The 23,283-nt window shown below is 44.7% G+C and overlaps 1 protein-coding gene across 1 annotated transcript in view; it reads left to right on the top strand.

Annotated features, from left to right (window-relative positions):
* The first annotated feature begins 5,517 nt into the window (after window positions 1-5,517).
* The window catches only part of RHEB (Ras homolog, mTORC1 binding), a 38,991-nt gene continuing 21,225 nt past the window's right edge, over window positions 5,518-23,283 (top strand). Inside the window, exon 1 of the mRNA XM_015619081.2 lies at window positions 5,518-5,756. Within this exon, the coding sequence (XP_015474567.1) occupies window positions 5,705-5,756 (52 nt within the window). The 5' untranslated portion in view covers window positions 5,518-5,704. The remainder of the gene's footprint in view (window positions 5,757-23,283) is intronic.

The following is a 23,283-nucleotide window of genomic DNA, read 5'->3' as shown; positions in this document are numbered from 1 at the left end:
AAAGAGAATTAATAAAATGTCATTAGACTCCAGTTCTTGTGCACTCTCCCCTCTGGACAGGCAGCAAGCTGTACCTATAGATCTGAGACCACAGCAACAGCTCCAGAAGCTCCTTGTCACAGACTGGACCATGCTGCAGATGGAAGTGTCAGTAAATGTCCCCTGTGACTCCTGAAAGCCTGTTCAGTAGTGCAGGTGAAGAAATGGGTTCTATTTTAACCAGCAGGACTGTAATAATATGTGATTGATGCCTTTGCTTTCCTGTGCATTTCCTTGCCCAGCAAGAGATGTCTGTGAAAGATAATTATTCTGAAGGTCTTGTCTTGGAAGGGCTTTTACCTACTCTAGATATTTTTAACCTGCTTAGGTGTAAGAAAATGGTTTTTAGTAGACTTCGGCCCTCAGTATTTTTCAGTACTTAGAGATGCTCTGAACTGAGGAAAAATCACCCTTTGCTGCCATTGATGAAAAATATTTTCCTGTTTTACTTCTGGAATCCTTTAGGTAAAAGGTCTGATATCAGACAGTATTTGCTCTTTGCTAGGAAGTGAATTCCAATTGTTGTGTATCTGAGACCTATTCATCTTTTATTAAGGGATACTGTTGTGCTGGGAATGTTGGATTAAAACAGAAAGAACAAGCCTTGATTTCCAAGGCCTGAGCTCTTGTCCTCATGGCAGACAGGAGGAATCTGACTGAAGCTGTTCCAAAACTCCACATGGAGAACACTCCTTGCCATTTTTAGAATGAGCATACGGGTAAGTTGGAGTTTTTCAGTTTTGGTCCAACTAGAAGTGAAACCACACGTGCTTAATCCTTTCTCTCAATCAAGCCCTGTAACTGCTCCCACTGAGTTCTGCAGGCAGCTTTAGAAGTAACCAGTTTGCTTCTAAAGTTTCTGTGAACTTTCACCCATATTGAACACTTATTAAGGGTAATTTCCAGAGGAAAATGCCATTCCGGACAATTTAATGCTACCCTTGTACCCACATAATGCATTTATGCAAAAAGAATGTTCTGCAGACACTGCTCTTTACTCTTCACTTCAGGACTTAATTTAAATGTGGTTTTGAAAGTCGCTTTCTTGGTACTCATTTGTTTTCTGGTGGTTGCAGTCAGACCTGTTCCTGCTGAAGTGAATGGGCAGGAGGTGACCTGTACTCACACATCAAACTCATTCCTTTAGAAAAAACCCTATGGAATGTGTGTCCCTGCCAGCTGCACACCATGACCTGTAGGGTATAAACCCATGGTGTCAGCAGCCCCTCTGAACTGAATTAATCCCTTAATTTGCTTCTACTAATATTTTGCCAGTGTTTCTAGCTGAATATTGCAAAACACACTCACTGTGCAAAGGCAGGAGGGAGCAGAAACAAGAGCAAGGCTGAACTGAATGTACTTTGTAACCTCTGCGGGCAGCAGGGGCTGTGCTGTGCCTGTGGAAGCACGCCCAGTGCAAACACTGGACACACTTCAAAAAACATTCTTTGGGAAGGCCCTGCTTTGCTGAAGGACAGAGCAGGTAATTGTGATGGTAATTGCTGCTGCAGGAATTGAAAGTACGAGTCAGAGCTGTTCTGCCTTTGGGAGCTCAGTAGCCAGGTGGCCATGGGTTTGCACGTACTGTAAAAATTACTGTAAAAATACTTGACTGTTGAATTACCTTTACTATGTGAAATCTATTGTGGTTCTTTCTCCATCAGGAAAAAGTACATACAGGCAACAAAAGGAAGTCATGCACCGTTTGTCCAGCCTCCCTCTACACCCTGATCTCCCTACAGACACTCACTCTACCCCTGCTTGCTGTTTTCTCCTTTGGTATCTTGTCTTTCACTTGATGTGTTGCACTCTTTGAGCATCTTATCTCATTTACCGTAACATTAATGTCATTTCTCATCTGAACTGATCCCAAGGCTGTGTTTGACTTGAGGGAGTACCTGGCAGAGGGAGAAGACAGGGAAAAGGCCTGGAGTGCAGCCAGTGCAGAGGCACACAGGGTACGTCACTTGTCCCACAGTTCTCTGAACTCCCTTGGAGCTCACAATTTGCAAACATTGTAGATGTCAGGAGGCTGCAGCAGGAGCAGGGAATGTACAGGCAGAGCCCTAATTCCTAATGCAACTGATGCTATGTGTTAAGAATAATTAGAAGATTGTTAGCCATGTTACAGTTACTGTTTGTAAACCCCTTACCTTGTACCCCTGTCCCAGGTTGCTGTACCTTGTTCAGCTGGGCCCTGAGGAGGAGGATGACATAAGGACTTTTACGTAAACGAGAGAAACCAGAGACTCATGGGACACACACAGACTGATAAAAAACCCAGAGACAACGAGCCACACTAAAAGGAAGGAATAAAAACAGTACCATTGAACGAGGAAGACCCAGAGGAGTCCCCTGACTTCCCTCCAAGAGCCCACATAACCAAGAGGGGACTCAACTAGGATGATACCCTAGACTACGAGGCCAAGGAAATGAGTCTTCCTAGGAGCTCCCATAAGGAAGGAGGCCCAGCTCTGCCCTAGTGACCAAGCTGCACGGATCCTTCTCTTCTGTGGTGTCCAGTGGGAGCAGTGACAGTGTGCACGACCCCTCGGACCCTCACCCCAGAGCTGTCCTGTTCAATAAAGGCCTTTTTAAAAAGGAGCTGGTCTCCTGGCCCATTCACAACATATGGAACACTGCCCTGGGAAAACACAACCTGAGCATCACACCTGGCTTGTTACCATGGGGAGAGGAGTTCAGCAAAGGGGCACTTGGTGTGTGAGGTGTTCAGTCTTAAATATGTAAACAATGAGAGTTCAGATAATGCACAGTGCCTGGGTTAGACATTCACATCAGCCACAGGTGTGCTGGCCTTGTGCTCAAAGCACTCCAGAAGTGTTTAGATTTCACCTGGGCAGGAGAAATGCAGTAACAGCCTTACCACACTCCAGATCCTCTCATCTCTGCTTAAGCTGCTGCCACTTGAATAGCAGCATCCCAGAATGCTGCCAAATGCCATCAGCAGTGTCACCCAGCCCTACAGCATGGAAACACAACAACCTTTCCTGAAAACTCTGTATTTCCCTGTATTCCCAGTGTCGCAGCCAACACAAAATGAAGCGCTTACAGGATCCTGCTGGAGGAATTAGCCAATTCTCTCCAAAGGAACAGTGGAAGAAAAGGAAGTTAAAGGTTTTTCTTCAAAAGAAACCCATGCACGGGAAGGACAAGTTGTGTTGCTGCTGACAATAATCCTAAAGTGAGACAACTCCATTGCAATTTGAGGCAATAAAACCAGTTAAAAGGACAGAAGTTAATAGAAACTAGATAATAGACACAGCTCCATAATGAGAGTGGGATAAGAAAAAAAGAGAATAAGGGAAAAGACCTGATCAAAAGAAGTGGAGGGAACAGAAACTCCCACAAATGAAAAAAAATGCTGATGCTCACCACTCTGAGCATGTGGAGGAGTATGGAAATATATCCTGAAAATACAAATTAGGTTTCACCAGAGTAAAAAGTCCAATGCCAAAGTATGGTAGGCAAGTAATAAGAACTGTAAGGAGATGGAAGCTGAAAGCATAACTACCACAAACTTCAGCTATTTTTCCAAATCCATATATGTCATTAGAAGCTAATTCTTATCTCAGTCCTCTCAGTTTTCAGTAAAAAGCCCAAGTTTTGGACCATGGCATGATTCCAGAGGGAGTGAATGTAAAGATGATGGCACAGCTCCAAGGGCTGGTCCTGCAGGATCATGGTTGCTGCAATCCTCATGTCCTTCATAAACAGTTGTATCTTTTACATGACATAAAACAAAGAGGAATAAGGTGCTGTACATCAGGCAGGGCTGTCCCCCAGCACCTCTTGGGGAGCTTTGAACAGGATCCCTGTTTACAAACGCTGGATTTCCAAAAAAGCCAAAAAAGGCTGCTGCTTTTTTGCAGGCCCCCCAGATCTCACCAGTACCTATGGGGTGATGCTCGAGGGCTGTGATGACCTGGGAGTCTGGACACAGAGAATGAGCATACAGTTATATCACCACAGCCATCACTGAGAAAGTACAAAACCCCTGTGTTCCCTCATAAAATAACTATCCTTCCATCATGTACCTATTCACTGAAAGCTGTTATTCCTGCTGTTTAACAGGCTACCAGCACTTGTCCTGTAAAACCCCATAATCCAGAAGACGAAGGGTACAATTAGATTATCCCAAGAAATGCAGGTATCTCCTAAAAGCCTGTCTGCTCTCCCAGAAGCAAATCACTTTTGTGTACAAATGGTTTTCTTCTGTTTTAGTTCCCCGCCCTCTCACCAGGTTAGAAGAATATGTGGGAATGGATGGGTGAGATCAGGGAGAAGCCAATCCATGCCCCTTAACATCATCAGCTGTTAGGTTGGTTTGTTGTACCCTGGTGTAATTGCATGTTAGGTATCTGTGTTCCCCAAAAAGATAGGATGCACATTAGAAAAACTAGTTCTAACATTCATTTTCCAAGAAAATGTGTAAAGAGTAGATATTAACCCAAAGTGTTCAAAATCAGTAGTAGAGGGGGGAAATACGACTTTCCTGTCTTCATGTCTTTCTCCTTTTCTCTGCATCCACTCAGTGTTGCAGTCACCACCAGTACACGCAGCCCTCTTTTCAAAGCAGAAAACCCTCCACCGCTTGGATCTCAGAGCTAACCATTCCCGAACTCCCAAATGCCTCGCCACCTTCCCTTCCATGCACTTCCCAGCACTTTATCGACGCTGGGGCACGACGTTTCTCCATAAATCATCTGCAGCACGGGGAACGCTCTGAAGAGGCAGCGAGATAAATTCAGATTCAAACAAACCCGGCCGAGCCGGGAGCCTGAGGGCCTCGGGACAGATCCCATGGCCCGCGGAGGAGCCCCTGGGATGGGGACGGGAACAGGGATGGGGATGGGGACTGGGATGGGGACTGAGATGGGGATGGGGACTGGGAGGGGAAGGAGATGAGGAAGGAGACAAGGACAGGCATGGAGGCAGGGACGGGGATAGGGACCAGGACAGGACTAGGCACAGGGATAGGAACAGGGATGGGCATAGGAACAGGGATGTGCACGGAGATGGGGACTGGGATGGGGGTGGAGACAGGATGGGGAAGGGGAAGGGGACGGGGACAGGACTGGGATGGGGATAAGGACGGGATAGGGACGGCAATGGTCTCGGTGACGGAGATCGGGAAAGGGGCCGGGCCCGGGCCCGAGCGGCGCGCGCGGGACGCACCAACCGCCGCACGCTGCGCGCGCACGCGCGCGGGGCCTTGGCGCGCGCCTCTCCCACCCCTTCCCCCCCCCGTGTCCCCGCTCGCCCTTGCCCGCCCGGCTCCGCCCCCTCCCCTTCGAACGCGGCCGTTGCCGCTCCCCGGCCAATCCCCGCCCGCCGCCGCCGCCGCGCCGGCCAATCGGCGGGCGGGAGGGGGGCGCGCGCCGGGCGGGGGTGACGCAGGGAGTTTTTTTCCTGTGACGCGCAGGTGCGTACGCGGGGCCGGCGCGCGGCGGCGGCGGTCACGTGGTGCGGCCCCGCCGCTGCCAGCGCCGCGCGTCCCGAGCGCGCTCCGGCCGCCGCCGCTCCCCCCGCGCCCCCCGCATGTCGCTGGCGCCGCGCCCCGCGCCTCCACAGCCGCCCGCCGCCGCCCTCCGCCGCAGCCGCCGCCGCCGCCCTTGATGTGGTTCGGGGCCGGGCGGGGGAGAAGATGCCGCCGTCCAAGTCCCGCAAGATCGCGATCCTGGGCTACCGGAGCGTGGGTGAGCGCGGCGCGGGTGTCGCGGCGGGGGTGCGGGCGGGCTGCCCCGGGTGCCGCCCGCATCGCCCTCCCCCGCGGCGGCGGCGGCAGGTGCAGCGGAGGCAGCGGCGCTTCCCGCCGCCCCGAGCGCGCAGCCGCGGCCCGAGGGAGGGAGCGAGGGAGGGCCCCGCCATGGCGGCGCCGCAGAGCTGCGGGCCCGCGGCCGCCGTGCCCTTAATAGGAAGTTTCGCCCCCCCGCACGCCCTGAGCGCAGCCTGGAAAAGCGGCATCGGGGGAGCTGGGGAGAGGGGTCCTGCCCCTCGGCTTGGGGGTGCTGGGGTCCAACTCCATCCAGCGCTCCATATGGAGCGAGCCCGGAAAAGGGCAGCGGAGCTGGGGAAGGGTCTGGAGCGCGTGTGAGGAGCGGCTGGGGGAGCTCAGCCCGGAGAAAAGGAGGCTCAGGAGAGGTCTCATCGCTCTCCACAAATGCCGGACAGGAGGGTGCAGCCAGGTGCGGGTCGGGCTCTGCTCCCAGGCAACCAGCGATAGGACAAGAGGACGTGGTCTTAAGCTGCGCCAGGGGGAGGTTTAGTTTGGACATCAGGAAAAAATTATTCTCAGTAACGGTGATTAGACACCGGGACGGGTAGCCCAGGGATTTGGAGGAGTCACTGTCCCTGGAGGTCTTTAAGGAAAGATTGGACGTGGCACTCAGTGCCGTGCTTGACACGGTTATGTTGGGTCCCTGGTCGACCTCAGAGCACTTTTCCAGCCTCGGTGATTCTGTGATTTAGAGCTAGTTTGAAATGCTGGGGAGGCCAGGTGGGTCTGTTGCCCGTATCTAGCCTGGTTTTGCCCCCGTGGAGGTGCTGGTGAGGCAGCAGCAGCGCAGCCGCTGTTCCCGAGGGGCCGCGTCGGCTCCGGGCTGTGCCCAGCACGGCGCTGCTGGGACAATCCAGCCCGGCCTCATCCGCTGGGACCAACTTCCTAGAAGCGTCCAGCACGAGTCTGTAGCAGCTGATAGAGGGTTTTGTTCCATACTAAAGGTGTGATCCTTTCTCCTGCATTCACGGTTTCAGATGTTTCAGCATTTGAGTTCTTGAAGCAGAGGGGAACAAGCCGTAGAACAGCCGGTGCTGATCGATCGAACTTAAAAGCATAGATCAGTGTGGAAGATAATGTGTGGTTAGGGAAAAAAGGTGCTACGGAGAAATACTACTCTGATATAAAGGGGGTTTTTACATTGAAAGTAGTGACTATATCAGCAAATTGTCTTACATGGTACACAGCATAAAGAAACCTTTAAAAAAAAAAAACCCTTTTAAATACAAAAAAAAAAAAAAAAAAAGGCTGAATAAGAGGAGCTTTTTCCTGGATTATGTGCATAGTTGTGGCCAGGCTGGTGTTAAAAGGATGATGAATTTGTCCAGTCCTTAAACAGAACAGTGAGTAGTAGATTGATCAGTTTGCACAGTCTGTATGACATCACTTGTTGCAGTCTGTTCTTTGTCGTGTGTGTTACGTTTTCTTTCTTCTTTGAGCACTGGTGGGAGCAAAGCAATGGACAGTGTAAGTGGGAAGGGGAAATGCTTGAATTGCTGTCCTTTGGAAGTCTGTGGTGTAGACTGAGTGTACTGTTGAGCTTTGGTCCTTCATCTGTTGACACTGACAAGCAGCAGTCAAAAAAATCAGATATTAGTAGTGTGTAGGACCAGTTGAGGACAAATAGAGAAGTAGTAGTATAATGTTAGTTTGGTTGGTGATGTAAGCAATAGTACTCATGGAAAGGATGGCCTAAAAGTTACCTAACTTAAGACCTACTGCTGAACTTCTTCAACTAAACTTTTCTGGGACTAATATGGAATTTGGCTTGATAGGACAAGACCAGTTTTATTAGGAGAGCTACAAGTTGTACAAAAATAGAATTAAGGGGGGGGTAAAATCTGATTTACTGGAATTTTTCTTCCATTTTCATTAAATTTCTAGGCAAATACTTAGGTAAAAGTTCAAGCAGTAGAAATGGGCCATTGAGGTTTTACTACCATCTTGTAAAGCTGTTAGAAAAGCAGGAAGGTTAACCTGTGGGATTTAGGCTGTCCCCTACTTCCCCAAATATGCCTCCTACAGTGTAGGAGATGGGGGCTGAGTTTGGCTTCAGGGAAACTTTTGATGAAGTCTTGCTTTGTATTATGATGGCAAGAATATCACTTGAATCCTGGGTAAGAAAGGATATAACCTCATTTTAGAACAAGTGTTTGGGTGGTAGAAGAGGAAGTACGTTTCTTTTGGAGGAAATGCTGCATTGTATAGAGGTAATGCTCATTAAAGTGGGGAATAATTCCAGAATCTGAAGGACTGGAAGGAAATGCTTTCTACATTTCCTTTTGTAATTAGGGAATGGCATTGTTTTGCCATCAGCATTAATCTTGACCCTGGAATTAGGCAGGCTAACTCTGGTGAGTTGTAAAATGCTTGCAGTTTTATAGCTTGGCATCCTGAATGCTTAGGTGACCTGCTCTGAGAAGCTGGGTGCTCCCCCTGTGACTACAGTGTTTGAGATGAAGCTGTCATAAAATGTGGAGCTCTTTTTCCCATGTCTCTCTCAGTTAGGTGCCAAAATAACCAGGTTTTGATGATATATTTCAAACAATGACCTTTTCCGCTACAGCTGATGGTTCGACAACACCGTGGGTCTCTCAGGTTAGGAGCGTGTACAGTGAAGGGTGGGCACGCCCTCCATGGGGATTTGTGAAACAGGGTCTGAAAATGGAACTGGATTCTCGCTATGACCTTGTTTATTTTACTTACATTAAATTTTAATCTTATCCCATTGCTGTTGTCAGGTAAAGTAGCGGTTGGGAGTGGTATTCTGGTATAATAGTTCTCAGAATAGAAAATTCAGGAGTCTGCTTGTTTGAATACACTCCCTCTATCTTTCAACACCGCCATCAAGCCTTTCATATGTGAAACTCTTACTCTTTGCTGATGGGAGAGATCAGAGTGGAAGTCTCATGAATTCCCAGGCTCGTCCTTTCTGAGAGGCAGACAGAGTATTTGCCAGGAGCTTCAGGAGTTGTTTTTTGGTGAGGAACACTGATTATCTGTGGATATAGCATGCAGGTCGTGGCATGACCTGAGACAAAATTGCGCAAGAATGTCTCTGTTGAGTTTTGCTCAGGCTTAAATTGGTCTAAGAAAGTTAAATTCCATTATGTAAGTGTGCTTGTCTCAGCAAGGTTCTGAGTAGAAATCAGATGGATTTCATTCCAAGATTTGAGTTTCACAGCAGAGAAACTTGACTTCCATTACTGTTAGTTGGGAAGTGACCAGGGTAGACCAGCCACTTGAGATTTTATTCTGGAGGAAGTCTGTCTTATGCATGATGAAGCATAAAATTTTATAAAGTTACTGCCTTCACTAAAAAGAATCTTCATACTTGTATTTCAGCCATAATTTAATATCCCAAATATAATTGGAAATAATGGATTTGCTTGGAAATAAATCAAGCAGGACTAAGATTTTCTGAATCTTTTCAGAGTAAGCAGCATAGACTCGCCAAAAATGCTTTGTGCTCAGTTTCATTCTCTTTCTGTTTATAGAACAGATATGCAAATTCAGACCACAGATGCCTGTCTGAAAGAAAAGGTTTCTTAGATCATCTTGTAAAGTACCTTATTACTGGGATTCTCTGTATTATATTGAGTGGATGGATTTAAGATAAGCAGGAAGGTGTTGTTTGAATCAGCTGTTTCAGTTGTAGGTTTCTATCTCAGCCTGCTTTCTTTTCTGTTGTTTGTATAAGTTGTGCTGCTGGTTTTACAGATGTACTTGCAGAAACAGGAACTCTTTCTGAATTTTTGCCTGTTTGGACTGGTCATCTGAAAATGCTCTCCTGGGCAGTTGATGGCTCTGAGGGGAAAATCCAACTAATAATAGGGGACTTACCTATTTTCTTCTCTGGATAAATAAATCAACTTCTTTTATGTGTGTAGGTGTAGAGCAGACCATGCTGCAGGCAGAAGTAGTCACGGTCTGACTGCAGCATGCAGGTATCAAAAAAACCTGTGATGGAACAAAATGATCTGTCAGGTTTAGATCTGTGTGGAAGGGCTTCCCGGTGATTGTATTAAGCTAAAAAATGCCTCTCCTCCCCCTCCACCTTACTTGAAAAGCAAGAAGGGCAGAAAAAGCAGTACATTCAATATGGACCTGTAAATAGTAAAAATAATTGTTATGGCAAAACGTAGTTTGAAAACGCAAGTTGTTTGAATATGAGGAGGTTTGCACTGTAAAATGGAGCGGAGGCTTTGCTGTTCGCATCTGAAAGATGGCATCTGCTCGCACAGCAGCGTTCCGCCCCGAGCAGGGATCCCTCTGGGATTGGACGGGGGAAGTGGTAATTTTAGCAGGCGATAAATTGCCCGTGTAAATGTCAACAGAGGAGGAATGGAGAAATTACCGCTGTCGTGCGCTGTAATTTGGTTTACACAATCGGCTGTGTCCGCAACATGGGAAAGCCTGAGATTTAACAGGAAAATTGAGCGGTTCGGGAGCCAGCTGATATGTAAGGTTAACATTTTCCCGAGTCCCTTGTAAAGTGCCAAGATGACTTCCACAGCCCTTCCCTTGCCAGGGCCGCAGTTGGCTCTGCCAGGGTGCGGCAGTGCTGTGAGGAGGAAAGGTTGCAGCTCCCAGGGGACTGGGATGAGACGGGAAATGCCAGCTTTAATTGCATTTCGGTGTTAGTGACTGCGATAGTGGCTACAGCAGGGAAAGTTGCTACAGAGCATCTGATAGCAGTAGCTGGGAAGCACTAGAGGCAGCATGTTCAGCTGTAATATCAAGCCACGGTAGGGTTATTTGAGGACACTGCTCCAGGATTAACTCTTAAATTGCCTACTCTGATCCATCAGTGGTAACGCTTGCACGTTTTGCTTGTATGTATGGGGGTGTTCTGGTGTTTGATTGCACAACTTAAAGTTAACATCAACAGGAAAAGCCAAATGAAATGTAGATCGTGTAATTTATAAGCTATATAAAGTTGGAGCTCTTCATTTATATATACTACACTGCCTTAAGTGTAGGTTCTGGCTCAGGCAGCCACCTCTGCGGTACAGGCTGCTGCGGAAACTCAGCGTGACCACGCAGCCGGGATTAGAAGAGCAGGCTAAAAAGTGATAAATGCCGATTATGATTAACTTCCTGTAGCTCTCCTCAAGGTGACATCCAAGGGCGTGCTTTAAAAACTGCTCAACTTAATTGTGTATTCCATCCAAAATCGAAACAGCTTCTCTGTGGGCTGTTCATAATGCACTCAGGCTCTGCAAATCCTGCATGAGTCAATTGGCTGGTGTCATCTCAAATTTTCCTAAATCAGAAGCTGCAGACATGAAGCGTGGTGCGTAAAAACACGAAGCAGCCCTTGTCAGTCATGCATTGGTCTCCTTAAGGATTCGAGAGGTTCCCTTTTGTTTTCCAAGGTCTGTATTTGAATTGAATGGCAGATTTGTTGTGAATGTGAAAAAGGAAAATCTGCTTCCTGAGTTTGGGGGATGGTTGTTCCTTAAGATTTCTCTCTTCCAATTCTGGTTAGGACATTGGCATTCCAGTGTGGTTCCTACCCATTGTGGGCAGCTCTCCTGTAAATGAGAGTATATGGGATAGGGGAAAAGGGAAGTGTGGACAAAATCTATTTTATGTCGTCTAGCAGACCTTTTAACAAGATTTCAGATTATTAAGTTTACTAAAAGCTTATTAATATGGACCATTACAGGTTGCATTTCCTGTTTGAGAAATACAAAATACAGTACAAAATAGTGGATGCTGAACTGGGCTTTTGGTGGGGTAAAGTTGCTTCTATGGAACTTGTCACAAGGAAGTAAACTGAGGCAATTTTTGATCAAAGTGCCAAAACAGGCTTTCAGGTGTAGCTTTTCTCAAGAAACATTCAAGCCATTTTCTTTTTTTAATTGCCATGTAATCAAGGCAGATGCAAATGAACTCTTTAGGGTGGGGCACCTTTTGGCCCAAGTTGACCAAATCCTGCGCTGTGGCTGGAAGTTGGACCTTGTTACCCCCACCCAGGTACTGGCACTGGTGTGATGGAAGGCTGTCCACCAGCTCAGGGAATTGTTTTCTTGGAAAAGTAAAGCAGCCAGAAGGGAAGGTTTTTGTATCCCTCGTCTTGTCAGCTCAGTGAGTGCAGCCCTGACAGAGGGAATGGGGTCAGGAGCACAGGCTTTTGTTGTAGACTCTTTGTACAAGGCTGTGCAGACTTTTCTTCAGTCAGGCTAGTTATGGAACCACATCTGTGTTTTCCTCCACCTGAGACAGGCATGGATACCTTTTGGTCAACTTTCAGCAGTGGACCTTCTGAACTGGACTCGTTCTCTTCATGGAAAAAGATTGCCTTGTGCAGGTGGTGGGTGAGGTGTGTGCTAGGGAACCGTGGAGAAATCAAGTTTGTCAAGGTTCTTGTTTAAATAACCTTCTGTAGTCAAATCTAATCAATTCATGTGGAATTGGGGGAAAAAAAAATTGACCTGGGGTAAACCTAAACCTTGTTCCAAAAGTCTTTAAATTCAGATGATGTGTCAAGTGATACAATCTGGAACTTTCTGGAAACTCGTGCTAATAAAGATGTTGCAATGGATCAAAACCAAAGCTTTGGGAAAAGATCTCTAAGAGCATGGAATCCAACCCTTAACCCAGTGCTGCCAGGTCCACCACTAAACCATACCCTCACATCTTTTAAATACCTCCAGGGCTGGTGACTCAACTGGTTCCCTGGACAGCCGGTTCCAATGCTTGACAACACTTTCTGTGAAGATACTTTTTCTGTCATCTGATCTAAACGTGTCCTGGTGCAACTGTTTTCTCTTGTCCTATTGACTGTTATTTGGGAATTGGGGCCGACTCCCACTTCGCTACAACCTGTCCAACGAAGTGGAAGGCATTCAGAGTCACTGATTTCCTTCCTATGTGGAAAGCCAGTGGAAACAAATCTCAACTGTGTTGCTTTTCAGCGTGGTCTTCTGTCTTTGGTTAGGACACCCTACAGAGTATCTGTTTATTGCAAATACTGGTTGACTCCTCAGCCTGCTTGGCTCAACCTTTGGTTATGTTTATCAGCACTTGGAGCAGAGGGATGAATCACAGCTGCTTAATTGTTGAAACGCTCTGGTTCTTCCTCATTTTACCATACACATGTTGATTGCTGGGCATGTACCTTTTGAGAATAGCTGTGTGAAGGATGCTGGATGAGACAGTGGTGGATGAGGCATTGGTGCAAACAGATGACAAAGGTTCTGGAAATGCAGATTTTGGATCATCAAGCACAATATTCTACGAGATGAAGTTAGGACTAGCAAAAGACCAGCTTGAGCCTTGGGGGCTCCTGCAAAAGAGAAGTCTGCTAGAATTTCTTATGGGACTTTTTATATGAATTAGAGAACTTGAGGCTAGAACAGAACAAGGAAATGTACGGCAGTTTGGTATGGGTGGAGTCATCAGGAGTTTGTGGGAAATGGCCAAAGGTTATGAGGCATAAGATTATGTGCATGATTTCTGAAGGGCTTTTAAGGAATGAAGGACTCTGTGTGACACTTGGAGGATTAGTTCAGAAAAGTTGTGCTCTTTCTATGCTAAATAGGTATCAGCTGTAGGAATCACAATTCCCTGATAGATTATGTTTTAAACTCTTTTTTTTTTTTTTTTCTTTCAACACTCTTTCTTAATATGACACTAAAATCTCAAAGATTGAGGAGTCAGTATTTCTGTGATGGTTGTCAGTGTTAGTGGGTATTTTAGATTACAGGAACCCGATCATCATTTGTGCCAAACCTAGTTGTGTTCTGTGGGGTATGGAGTTAAATTAATTTTAATTTGGACAAAGATGGAATATATAAGTGGTCCTCAGTGTGTGGATGTAAACATGTGCAAGTGTAATACAAAATTAGGATATGAAAGTGTCTCTTGACAACATTGTCTCCAGTTAGTGGGATACATCTGTCTAGCTTCAACAGCTTGTCAAATTATATTGCCAAAACTTCATTCAATATGTATGACCTCCTTTAAAGGTACTCTTGCTGTATGCAGAAGAGCTGAGATGCATAATATGTAGGAAAACTCCATTAAATCTGTCCTACAAACTGTCAAAACAATCAAGCACTTGACATTAATGCAGTAAAGTGTATTTTGCTTCAAGGCTTGTTATTCCATCAATAACAAATTTTTGGTCTTCTGAAATCCGTTTCAAAATTAGCATTTTTTTTAATTAGTACTGGAAGGTTCTGCTTTGAAATGTGCATGTAAACAAGCACCATGTTTCTTAGTGTGCTGAAGTACCTTGTTCTTCATTGATTTCTTGGAAATGGTGTTTGCTTCTTTTGTATGGTTTGTCTCTGGTGGATAAATTCTAAAGGAAGGTGTTGGTTGTGCTGTTTAAACCTTCATTTTGAGAAAAAAAAATCAAAACTCTTCATAAACCTTTTTGAGGTTGCTAAACTTAAGTGTAAAAATGGTTCAGTTGGAAGGTAATGCAAGTTTTTCTGAGCAGTGAAGGTAGGAAGAATAAGTTGTCTGAATGTTTCAAAATCTTCTTCCTTATACAGAGTGTTTAGGAGTCTTAGGGCACTTAACCTTTTTTCTGCTTGCCCTCCTACAACTGCACATTTTTATCACCCTTTTATCCCCAAGTGTGGTGATAGGACAGAGGAGGAGCTAATGTGAAACTCGCAGAACTGAAGAGTTGATGTGCACACAGGACACCTGTCCAGCAGACAAATAGAATATTCTGCTGCGTCTCCTGAAGTCTGACTTGACTTTAGGTTGTCTTGAGCTGTAGTTCAATACTCAGCTGTGTGTCCATGCTGTGTGGTTGTGCTAGTGGAACACTGGGAAGTGAAGAATCCAGCTGGTATTTGCAAGGGTTTCCTCAGCTGCTGGAGCTGGACAGGCTGGAAGATGCTTATTTGTGAAAAAATAGAAAAAGAGTTTATTTTCAAATTGCAGGTGTCATCCTTTTTTATCCCCCAGAATACTTGTAGGTGGTTGAGGGAGGGTGGGAGTGAGATGGCAGTGGTGATGTTTTTTGATTTGTTCTGTGTTTTTCTTCTTCCCTGCAAAGGTCAGAGTTTTGTATTGTGACTTTTTAGCACTACATAATATGAAAACTGAGAATAGGGAAATATGATTCTTATCTAAAACCTCTTAATTTGAGGTACCTTTCAAGCCAACAGATGGATGGGTATGTGCTGGTTAGGAGGGTAGGAAGGCCAGCTGACTGTCCTGGCAGGCAAGAACTTGATAGCAAGATATAGCAAGCAAGGATTACTTATTCTATCTTCTCTGCCCTGTGGCAAAATCAGCTATGTCATGTTGTATCTGACCTATCTTTGGCTTAAATTCCTTTAACATTTCCCAAGGTTGGAGGCTTTAATGATTCTTCTGGTATTCTGCATGGTCTGGAGTCTTATTTTTGCCCTGCTGTTTTATCCATGTGTGTCAGGCAGAGATTGTGGTATATTATTACTTTAAACCTCCATTATTTTTGACAGATTGTCCTCTGTATTCAGCAGCTACTCCTGGGTAGATGGGTAAGTGTGTAAATGCAGGAGGCTTGCAGCCAGCATTGGTGGGGAGGGGTTGATGACTAACTCCAGCTGGGTAAAGTGCAAGGCTGTGAACATGGCATTTTAACAGATTGTGGCTTTCTTCAACCCTGATAAATAGAGGGGAGGAGCTTCCCATGATAAGCAGAAGTAATATGGAAGGTGCCCATGCAGTTAATTCAGAGAAAGCTGAAATGGAGAAGAGACAACAGTAACAACAAAAAGTGATCAGAACCTGGTGGTGGGGAGAGAGTTGTGTAGAAGAAGAAACAGTTCAGGCACATGCTGGTTTTTATGTTGGTGTGGTTATGTGTAGATCCACTGGGTTAGCATAGGAGAAGTGGTCAAAGCTCAACAATATGAACATCAATCAGAACTCTCAGTGTCTGAGTTGTGGACAGAGATGTGATGGAGTTGACTATGTCTTGCTGTGCTGGAGGAAGAAGGAGTCAACACAACTCTGTCAGTATCCCCAAAGACCACCTTCCCTGTTCTGTGCTAAGAGGTTTTGGTGTTGTCAGGGTTGGTACTGCAGTGCCTGATGCTTCATGCAGCCTTGGGGACTTCCCCCAGTGTAGGAATATCAGGTGAATGAATGGTGCTGTGTGCTGATGTTGGGTGCTGGTAGCAGCTGTCCATGAGTGTCAGGGTTTATTGGCCTATGTGCACTGCTGGGTTCGTCAGACCTTGGACCATCAGTGGTGACACCAAGAACCTGAAACATTGACTGCCCACCTCACAGTTACACACTGCTGCAGAGTGGAGCTGTCTGTTGTTGCCAAGATCTTATAGTGGTTATTATGCAGTTTGATTTATGTATTTTTATAATATGTTGTACAGGTAGCCTGCCCTTCTTGGCACAAATCAGTTGTATCTTCCAGCTTTTGCTACAGTTGGTGGAGAGCTCTGTGGACTTCCCTTCAGAGTAAGGCTGGAAGTCCTTAGCAGTAATTAAAGAATGTGCATCATGTGATTTGACTGGATGATATTACCATTACTGTCTTGTCAGAATTTTGTCAGGTACTTGCCTTCTGCCATCCTACAACAAGGAAAAGATAAATATATCTCTTACTATTGTTTTTGCAGTTCCAAGGTTGTGAGGCCCTCTGGTCATACCCATTTCAGTAGTACTGCCAAGATGGTCTATTCCTCACCCATTTCAGCTATTCTTGGTATTACTTGGTGTTACAGTATGCTCAGGGTCACATTCCTAGAGTTGTGTTTTTAAATGATGCCAGGAAAGGTTTAATGACATTTTCAGAGACTTGGCCCTCTGCTTGGTGGTGGCTGTAAGCAGTGATTGAAGTATGGTGGCCACAGTGTTGGCAGCTGTGAGTCAGATGGCTCCAGTCTTCAAAGTCCTTTTTAGGGAAGACCTGCATGTCAGTGGAACTGAGGTCTTTGATCTTGGTAAGGCTTCTTGTTCTCTCTGGTCTGAAAATGCAAGTGAGATTTGTGGAAGGAAGAGTTTATACTGTTTCCTAATGGAACTTGAAAATTCAACGGGCAGTGTCTGTGAAGAGGGTGGAGAGCTGGTGCTCTGAGTGCAGCTGGAATGATCCACTTGAAGAAAGAAAGGCAGCTTAGGTTGTACATCCCAGAAATCTTTAGCCACAAGAAAGAAGCGACCAGAATTTGAGAGTGTGATTCCTTGTGTGGAAACTAAAACCTTGACAATAGAAAAGAGGAATACATGGAATGCATTAAAGCAAGAGAGATGTGTTATTTGTAATGACATAATATCTAAAACTGATGTAGTGATGAAACAATGGCAGTTCCTAAAAGGATCTTTCAAAGGCATTTCATTTCTTGTTGTACATACCCAATGATCCAAGGAAAGGTCAAGTTTATTCAAACACCTAATGAGCTGCTTGAAGTGTGTGTATAGAGAGAAAGGGCTTGGATTATACCCAGCAGTAGAACTTGAGTTTTGCCATTTCGGAGAGGAAGTCAGTACAAATTTCAGGCTCTTTACCTTTAGGTGTGTCATAAACTGGAATGTTAGAGTCTGATCTTTAATAAACTTTCTTTTAGGAAGTTGTTATGGTTTAACCCACTGGGCAGCTGAACACCACACAGAGCCATTCATTCACTCCCCAGAATGGGACTGAGGACACAGCTGGGGAAAATGATAAAATGGGATTGGGATAAAGACAGTTTAATAGGACAGAAAAGGAAAGGTAAATGATAGTAAAGGTAAAAGAATATGCAAGTGTTGCTTGTATACTCAAGTTGCTTGCTGCCCACCTACCAAGGCCATTGAATTCCTGATGCCACCTGAAATATTTTAAACCTTGTTCTGTGGGAAGGTGCTGCAGGGATGCACAGTTTCTGCAGGAAGTATGAAGGGAAAATAGAGAGGATGGTATTTATCTGAGAAAATACAGGTTTACTGTCTGGGATATGAATGTCTGAATTTCCTTTGCAGTTAAGGAACACCAGGATGCAGTTCCCCATACTTCTTTAAAGCATCTTGCATGCAGCCAGGTATGCATGAATTGCATGTTCAGGTGAGGTATATGCCACAGAAGTTGTTTTGGTTTTTGGGTTTTTTTTAAGCTTTATAACAGCTTTTCCAGTCTTTCAAAACTGACAGTAAACACATGGAATTAAAATGCATTTAGCTTATTAAAAGGGAAACAGGAGGAAAGCTGCAGCCCTCTGCTTTTGTGCCAGCAGGGGTAACAAGCAGAGGTAACTGGACTGTGTGCTAAAATAACTAAAAGACTGCTTTTGACAATCCTTTGCTGTGGTTACTGACCTTGTTGGAGACAAAAAATGGACTGCCTGGAAGTATAAGCTGTTGCAGGAATGCAGTGGAATTTTTCTCTACATACTTGCTTGGACATGTAATACATTGCAACACAGTTTAAGTGAGCATTGAGGGATGAGCACTGCTGTAGGATGGAACAAGCCTGCTGCTAAATATCAAGGAAAATAAGCACATGCTCTCTTCTTGCTTTCTTTACAGGAAATATGATCTAGATAGCATTAGGACTCTTGGCTTGTGTTCAGAAGGCTTATTGCTGCTGACCTAGCAAGGGCCTGCAAGTACTCTTGTGAGTGTGACTGATTGCTTTGAAATCTGAAGAAAATAAAGGAAACCATGTGGCTTTGCTTCTAAATGACTGCTCTCAGATTTCCTCTGGCTTGCAGAGGAATATCTTTGATAAACCTCAAGAAGATTGTGCAATACAGAAGGAAGGGAAACAAGCATCTTCCAGGAGGCTCATGCTCTTGGTGTTACAGACCATCACGTGAAACTCCTCTTTTACGACGGAAATAGTTCTTGCTACAAAACCTTGTCTTGGACTTCAAATATATTTCCTTATATGCTAATAAAAAAATACAGGACAGGGGCAGGCAGGGAACAGTTGTAGCAATGAGACAGATTGCCAAAGAAGTTAAAGAAGAACTTCTGTTGTCCTGAAAAGTTGACATGCTTTTTGGTTTGTCATAAAGGGTTCTGCAGTGTTGGAGGCTCCTTATCAATTACCAAAAGATATGTGTCATTGAGGTCCTCCAGCTTTCACTCTTACAGAATTGCAACCTTTAGTGTGTCCTCCAGAAAGCTCAGAGAGCACATTGAGAGGAGTGCCACTACTGTGTTGTAAATCAGGCATGAATATCATGAGCAAGTGCAGGAATTGAGCTCATTGCATGCACTGAGGAAAAGTTTTGTCTCTAAGCATCAGAAAATAATTTTCTAATCCTGTTACTGTAATGCTAACATCACAAGGAAATCACTGCAATAACGTATAAAGCTACAGCTCAATGTAGATGTTTATATAATTCCTCACAATTAGAAGTCTAATAGTAGAAATAAGTTGCATCTTAGTAAAACACAAATTACTCATTGTATTGCTGTCTTTACAGATTTAGAAACAGAATTCTTTATTAACACAGATGTATCATTTTTATAGTCATTAGACTAATTCCCCAAATACAAAGCAATGATCAGCAAAACAGCAACTACACAGCCATAATTAGTACCTGGGGGGGTATCTTAATTAAGCATAGAAAGTTGCTAATGATGTGGCCTGAGATGAATGATGAGCTAGTGATGGGTATTGAGATAGCCTGTGATCTTGTGAGAAGATCTTTGTCAAAGAGAGATGCTGTAATCCTCTTTGCTACGCAGCCAACCTCCATCGGCTCCAGGAAGTCGTTCAGTCCCGCTCTGTGCTCTGAGGATGAATAGATAATCTGCGCTATGGAAATGCCAGCGTCTCCATTTTGTGCATCTTGGTATTGTGAATTAAAGAAGATGAAGATACCAATGTTCAAGTTAAATCAAGTGTCTCTTTTGGTATGAAAACTTCATCTCTGTGCAGTGTAGGAATTTTGAGTGTGCAGTCACACTTACCTAATTTGACGTGTCTGACAACATTTCATTATGAAATTTGTTGAGTGCTTTTTGTGACAAAGCCCGAAGTAGTTTGTTCCTTGGGCAAGACTGGGTAGACCTAAGGAGAGTCTAAGGAGACTAAGTAGGTAAGTCTAATTGCTAAGTCTAGAGACTAGCTTAGGTAAGGTGCTCAATGCTTGTGGTAGGAGTGGATGAGATGCTGCCAGCAGTAAAACGTTTATTGATTATGGTAACTACATAATTGTGCATTTTAATAGCAAAAGATGGGCTAAAGAAACTGCATCTACACTGCCAGCAGAACTGCAGCTCCTCAGTAGTTGTTGTTCCTGAGAAGGACAAACTGTTTACTGATGGCTTGTGTGGGCAGTTTCAAGGATTGAGAAACCCTTCCTGTTGAGATAAGCTGCACTGTGCTGCCTGTGGCCGTGCCACGTCCGAGGGCAGCTGTGCAGCCCTGCTTGCACAATGCCCTGCTTGTGGAGCTGTTGTTGGACTTGCTTGATGCCTGGTTGCATCATTTTTGTCTCCTGGGTTTGGGGAGAATTTGGCTGCCAATGAGAGTTTAATCTGGGCTTTTCCCCAACCTGTTGCAAGGAGAACAGGGTGTGAGATGGGGGCAGCAGACAGGTGGTGGTGCACAGAAGAATCTGTGACCTCTTTGGGGAGACCAGCTGTCCCCAAGCCCACCTAGGCTCTGTTACTCATCTGCTTGGTAAACTGCCTAGTGTTGTAAAGCTTGAATTTTAAGGCTGGATTACAAATACCACAGCTCTTGTCCAAGTAGTAAAAGGATGAGTAAAACGCAATTTGGCAATTGTTTTGCCTTGACAATTGCACTGGCATTTGAAACTGATGTGCTATGATTGCACTAGTCAGAGTGTTTATGGGATGTTCTGCTTTATGGTGCAAGTGGTCTAGTGTATGAACAGAAACACAACAGCTTTAGTTTTTGAACTGGCTTTCTCTGTGAAAATCTGCTCCTTTTCTGTTTTGACAGTGGAAAACTCTTTTCATTACCACTCTCACATTACATAATAACATAAATAATGAATTGTGTATGCAAATACACTTTGGGTACTTCTGGACAACTTGAGCTGAGTTTTCAGCCACCTGGGACTTGTATTCTAAACACTCATGAAACACATTTCTTACAGCTCTTCCCTTCTGCCCCATTCCTTCAGGCAGAGGGAGAGTCATTAAACTTGGAGAATTTTGCTTCCAACTCTGCCACAGAGTTTCTGGTGCTTTGAGTTACCATAGCAAGCCTCTGTACCCAGCTTCCAGCCTTGCTTCAGCTCCCTTCTACTTTTGGTCTCAGTGGATGTTTATTTTCCTAAGACTTGAATACAGTGGATTTGTTGAATTTACCAGTGTGAAGGATGCTGCAAGGAGCAGCTTAGTGAACTGCAAAAATGTGTGGCTTTATTCCAAAGGAGGGCACGTTGGAGCTGAGCCTCTCTTCAAGGTGTGCACCCTTGAGTAATCAGCTAATCAAGCTTTTGCTGCTGGTGTCAGACTCTCTTGTGCTGTTGAGGCAGAAATGTGCCTGTGGTGCCTGCACATCTGGACAGCTGTGTCTTCCCTGCCGTGCTCCGGGATGGAGCTGGCACATCGGCAGGCGTGGTTGCGTGCGGTCCCTTGGCCTCACGGACGTTGTGTTTGTGTTGCAATCCTTGCTGAAAGCCTTGCCTGATCTTTCTGGGGCAAGAGCAGATAGGAGCTAAATTGTCAGCTTGATTTTCCACTCTGTCCACGAGCATAGGTCAAAGGCCTGGAATAAAACCCTGTGGGACAAAGTTCAAGCCAACCTATTGGTCACAGGATTCTGCCTGCTGCTTGCTCATGGGCTGAGACACATGGGCGGCTGGGTGTTAATGACTCAGGGTTTAGATTTCTCGTGTCCATGGAAGCCTTGGTTTATTGGGATACAGTTGCCTGCACTTACCCCAAGGGGTTGGGTGTTGAATTCCAGACAGGAGAGTTTCCCTGTGCCTCATGGAAGAAAGCAGGCTTCCTCTCGTGAGCATGAACACATCATTACTGAAAGGCTTGTTATAAAGCTTGGAGGAATTTAGGAGGAGAGTGTTGGAACACTGGTTTTGTCTGTTTCCTCCTCTTTCACTGTTAGGAGGAAAGCACTAATTAATACATCTGGGTGTGAAATGCAGCATTTTCTGTTGGCTTTGACTTCTTTCTGCTATTCAGTTTCCAGGCTTAGCACAGACAGACGGCAGCAGTCAAGTCTTTCAGTTAGTTCAGAATCCTTAGGAGGAAAAAATTTCAATGATGATTTTTACTGAACTTAACTCTCTTACCTTGAAGATCTAACAGCCTAATATAGAGGTAGTTAAGCTTTTTTTCAAATGGAGTGCTTAATGTGCTGGTATTGGCAAAGACTCCAGGAACATGAACTCTGGGTAGCAACTTCATAAATTTATAGCTAAAGGAGAAATAGCTTGAAAATTTGCTCACTTACTAAATGGTGTCCAAAATACACAGTTTCAGAAAGTTCTGGGAGGCACAGTTTCAATCCTTAATCTGACTTTATTAGGATGATCTGGAGGTGGAGTGTGTGCCTTGCTGGAGCAGCAGTTTAGAGTGAAATGTCCTGTGTCAACTCATGCATTGTGAGCATGACACCTCCAGTTGTGGTGCTAGATAAGACCAGAAAATGTATCTTAAGAACTTGATTTTAGAAAAAGCAACTCGATAAAACCTTGGTGATGCTTGGTCTTTGAGGGGTTTGTCTGGATTTTTTTTTTAGCATTGTTTCTTGTATAAACTGTCATGATTGATAGGAGACAGCAAGGAGGTAAGCATGGCAGAGAATGAAATGGAAGACTTTTTTTTTACTATCTCCTGAAGGAATGCTTAGGAAAGAACATTTTCTGAGTACTGGAAGTGGGCAGTTTTTACCCAAAACAATTTATTCTTGAAAACAATGGTATTGTATATTTCCACCACAATGTTGGTTACTTAAGGTGTCATTGAGAGGTTTCCAAAGAGTCTGATGGTTTTGAGTCAAAATTTTGAGGTTGTATTTTGTTTGTGCTTCTTGACGATGAAAAGAGATAAAGGAGCATGAAGAATGTTCTCGTGTCCAAAAGCAGCTAATGCACTTGGCAATCTTTGTAAGAGGCTATTTGTCCAGTAAACATAATGTAATAGGATCTAGGAGATTCCCAAATGTAGATGATATGCTGTAATGGAAATTGTGTTAAGGCTTCAGTAGTGCTTTGGGAAGTCTTCAGTTGCAGAGCTTTAAAGGTGCTTTTTATGGTCAATGTATGTGATTCACCATCTTGTAAAACCTTTCAAAACTAAATGTTTTTTCAGTCTGCTACTAAGTTCAGTGCTTTGCATTACTCTTTAAGTGAAATGGGGAATGTTGTCTGCTAAAGTAGCAGTTAAATTGCTTTAAAGAAAAATCCAATTATGCCACCTCAGTCACTGCTTAAAATACAGCAACCACTGGTCTGTTGTGTTAGTAGGAGGATTAACAGGAGAGTATATTGGTCTCAAGAATTTCGAGATCATCCTCTTGTCATGGGAAATCTGTCCAGTCTCCT

Source organism: Parus major, chromosome 2 (genome assembly GCF_001522545.3).
Source record: "Parus major isolate Abel chromosome 2, Parus_major1.1, whole genome shotgun sequence".
NCBI lineage: Eukaryota > Metazoa > Chordata > Aves > Passeriformes > Paridae > Parus > Parus major.
The sequence above is the reverse complement of the archived record's forward strand: the minus strand, read 5'-3'. Positions and strand labels throughout refer to the sequence as shown.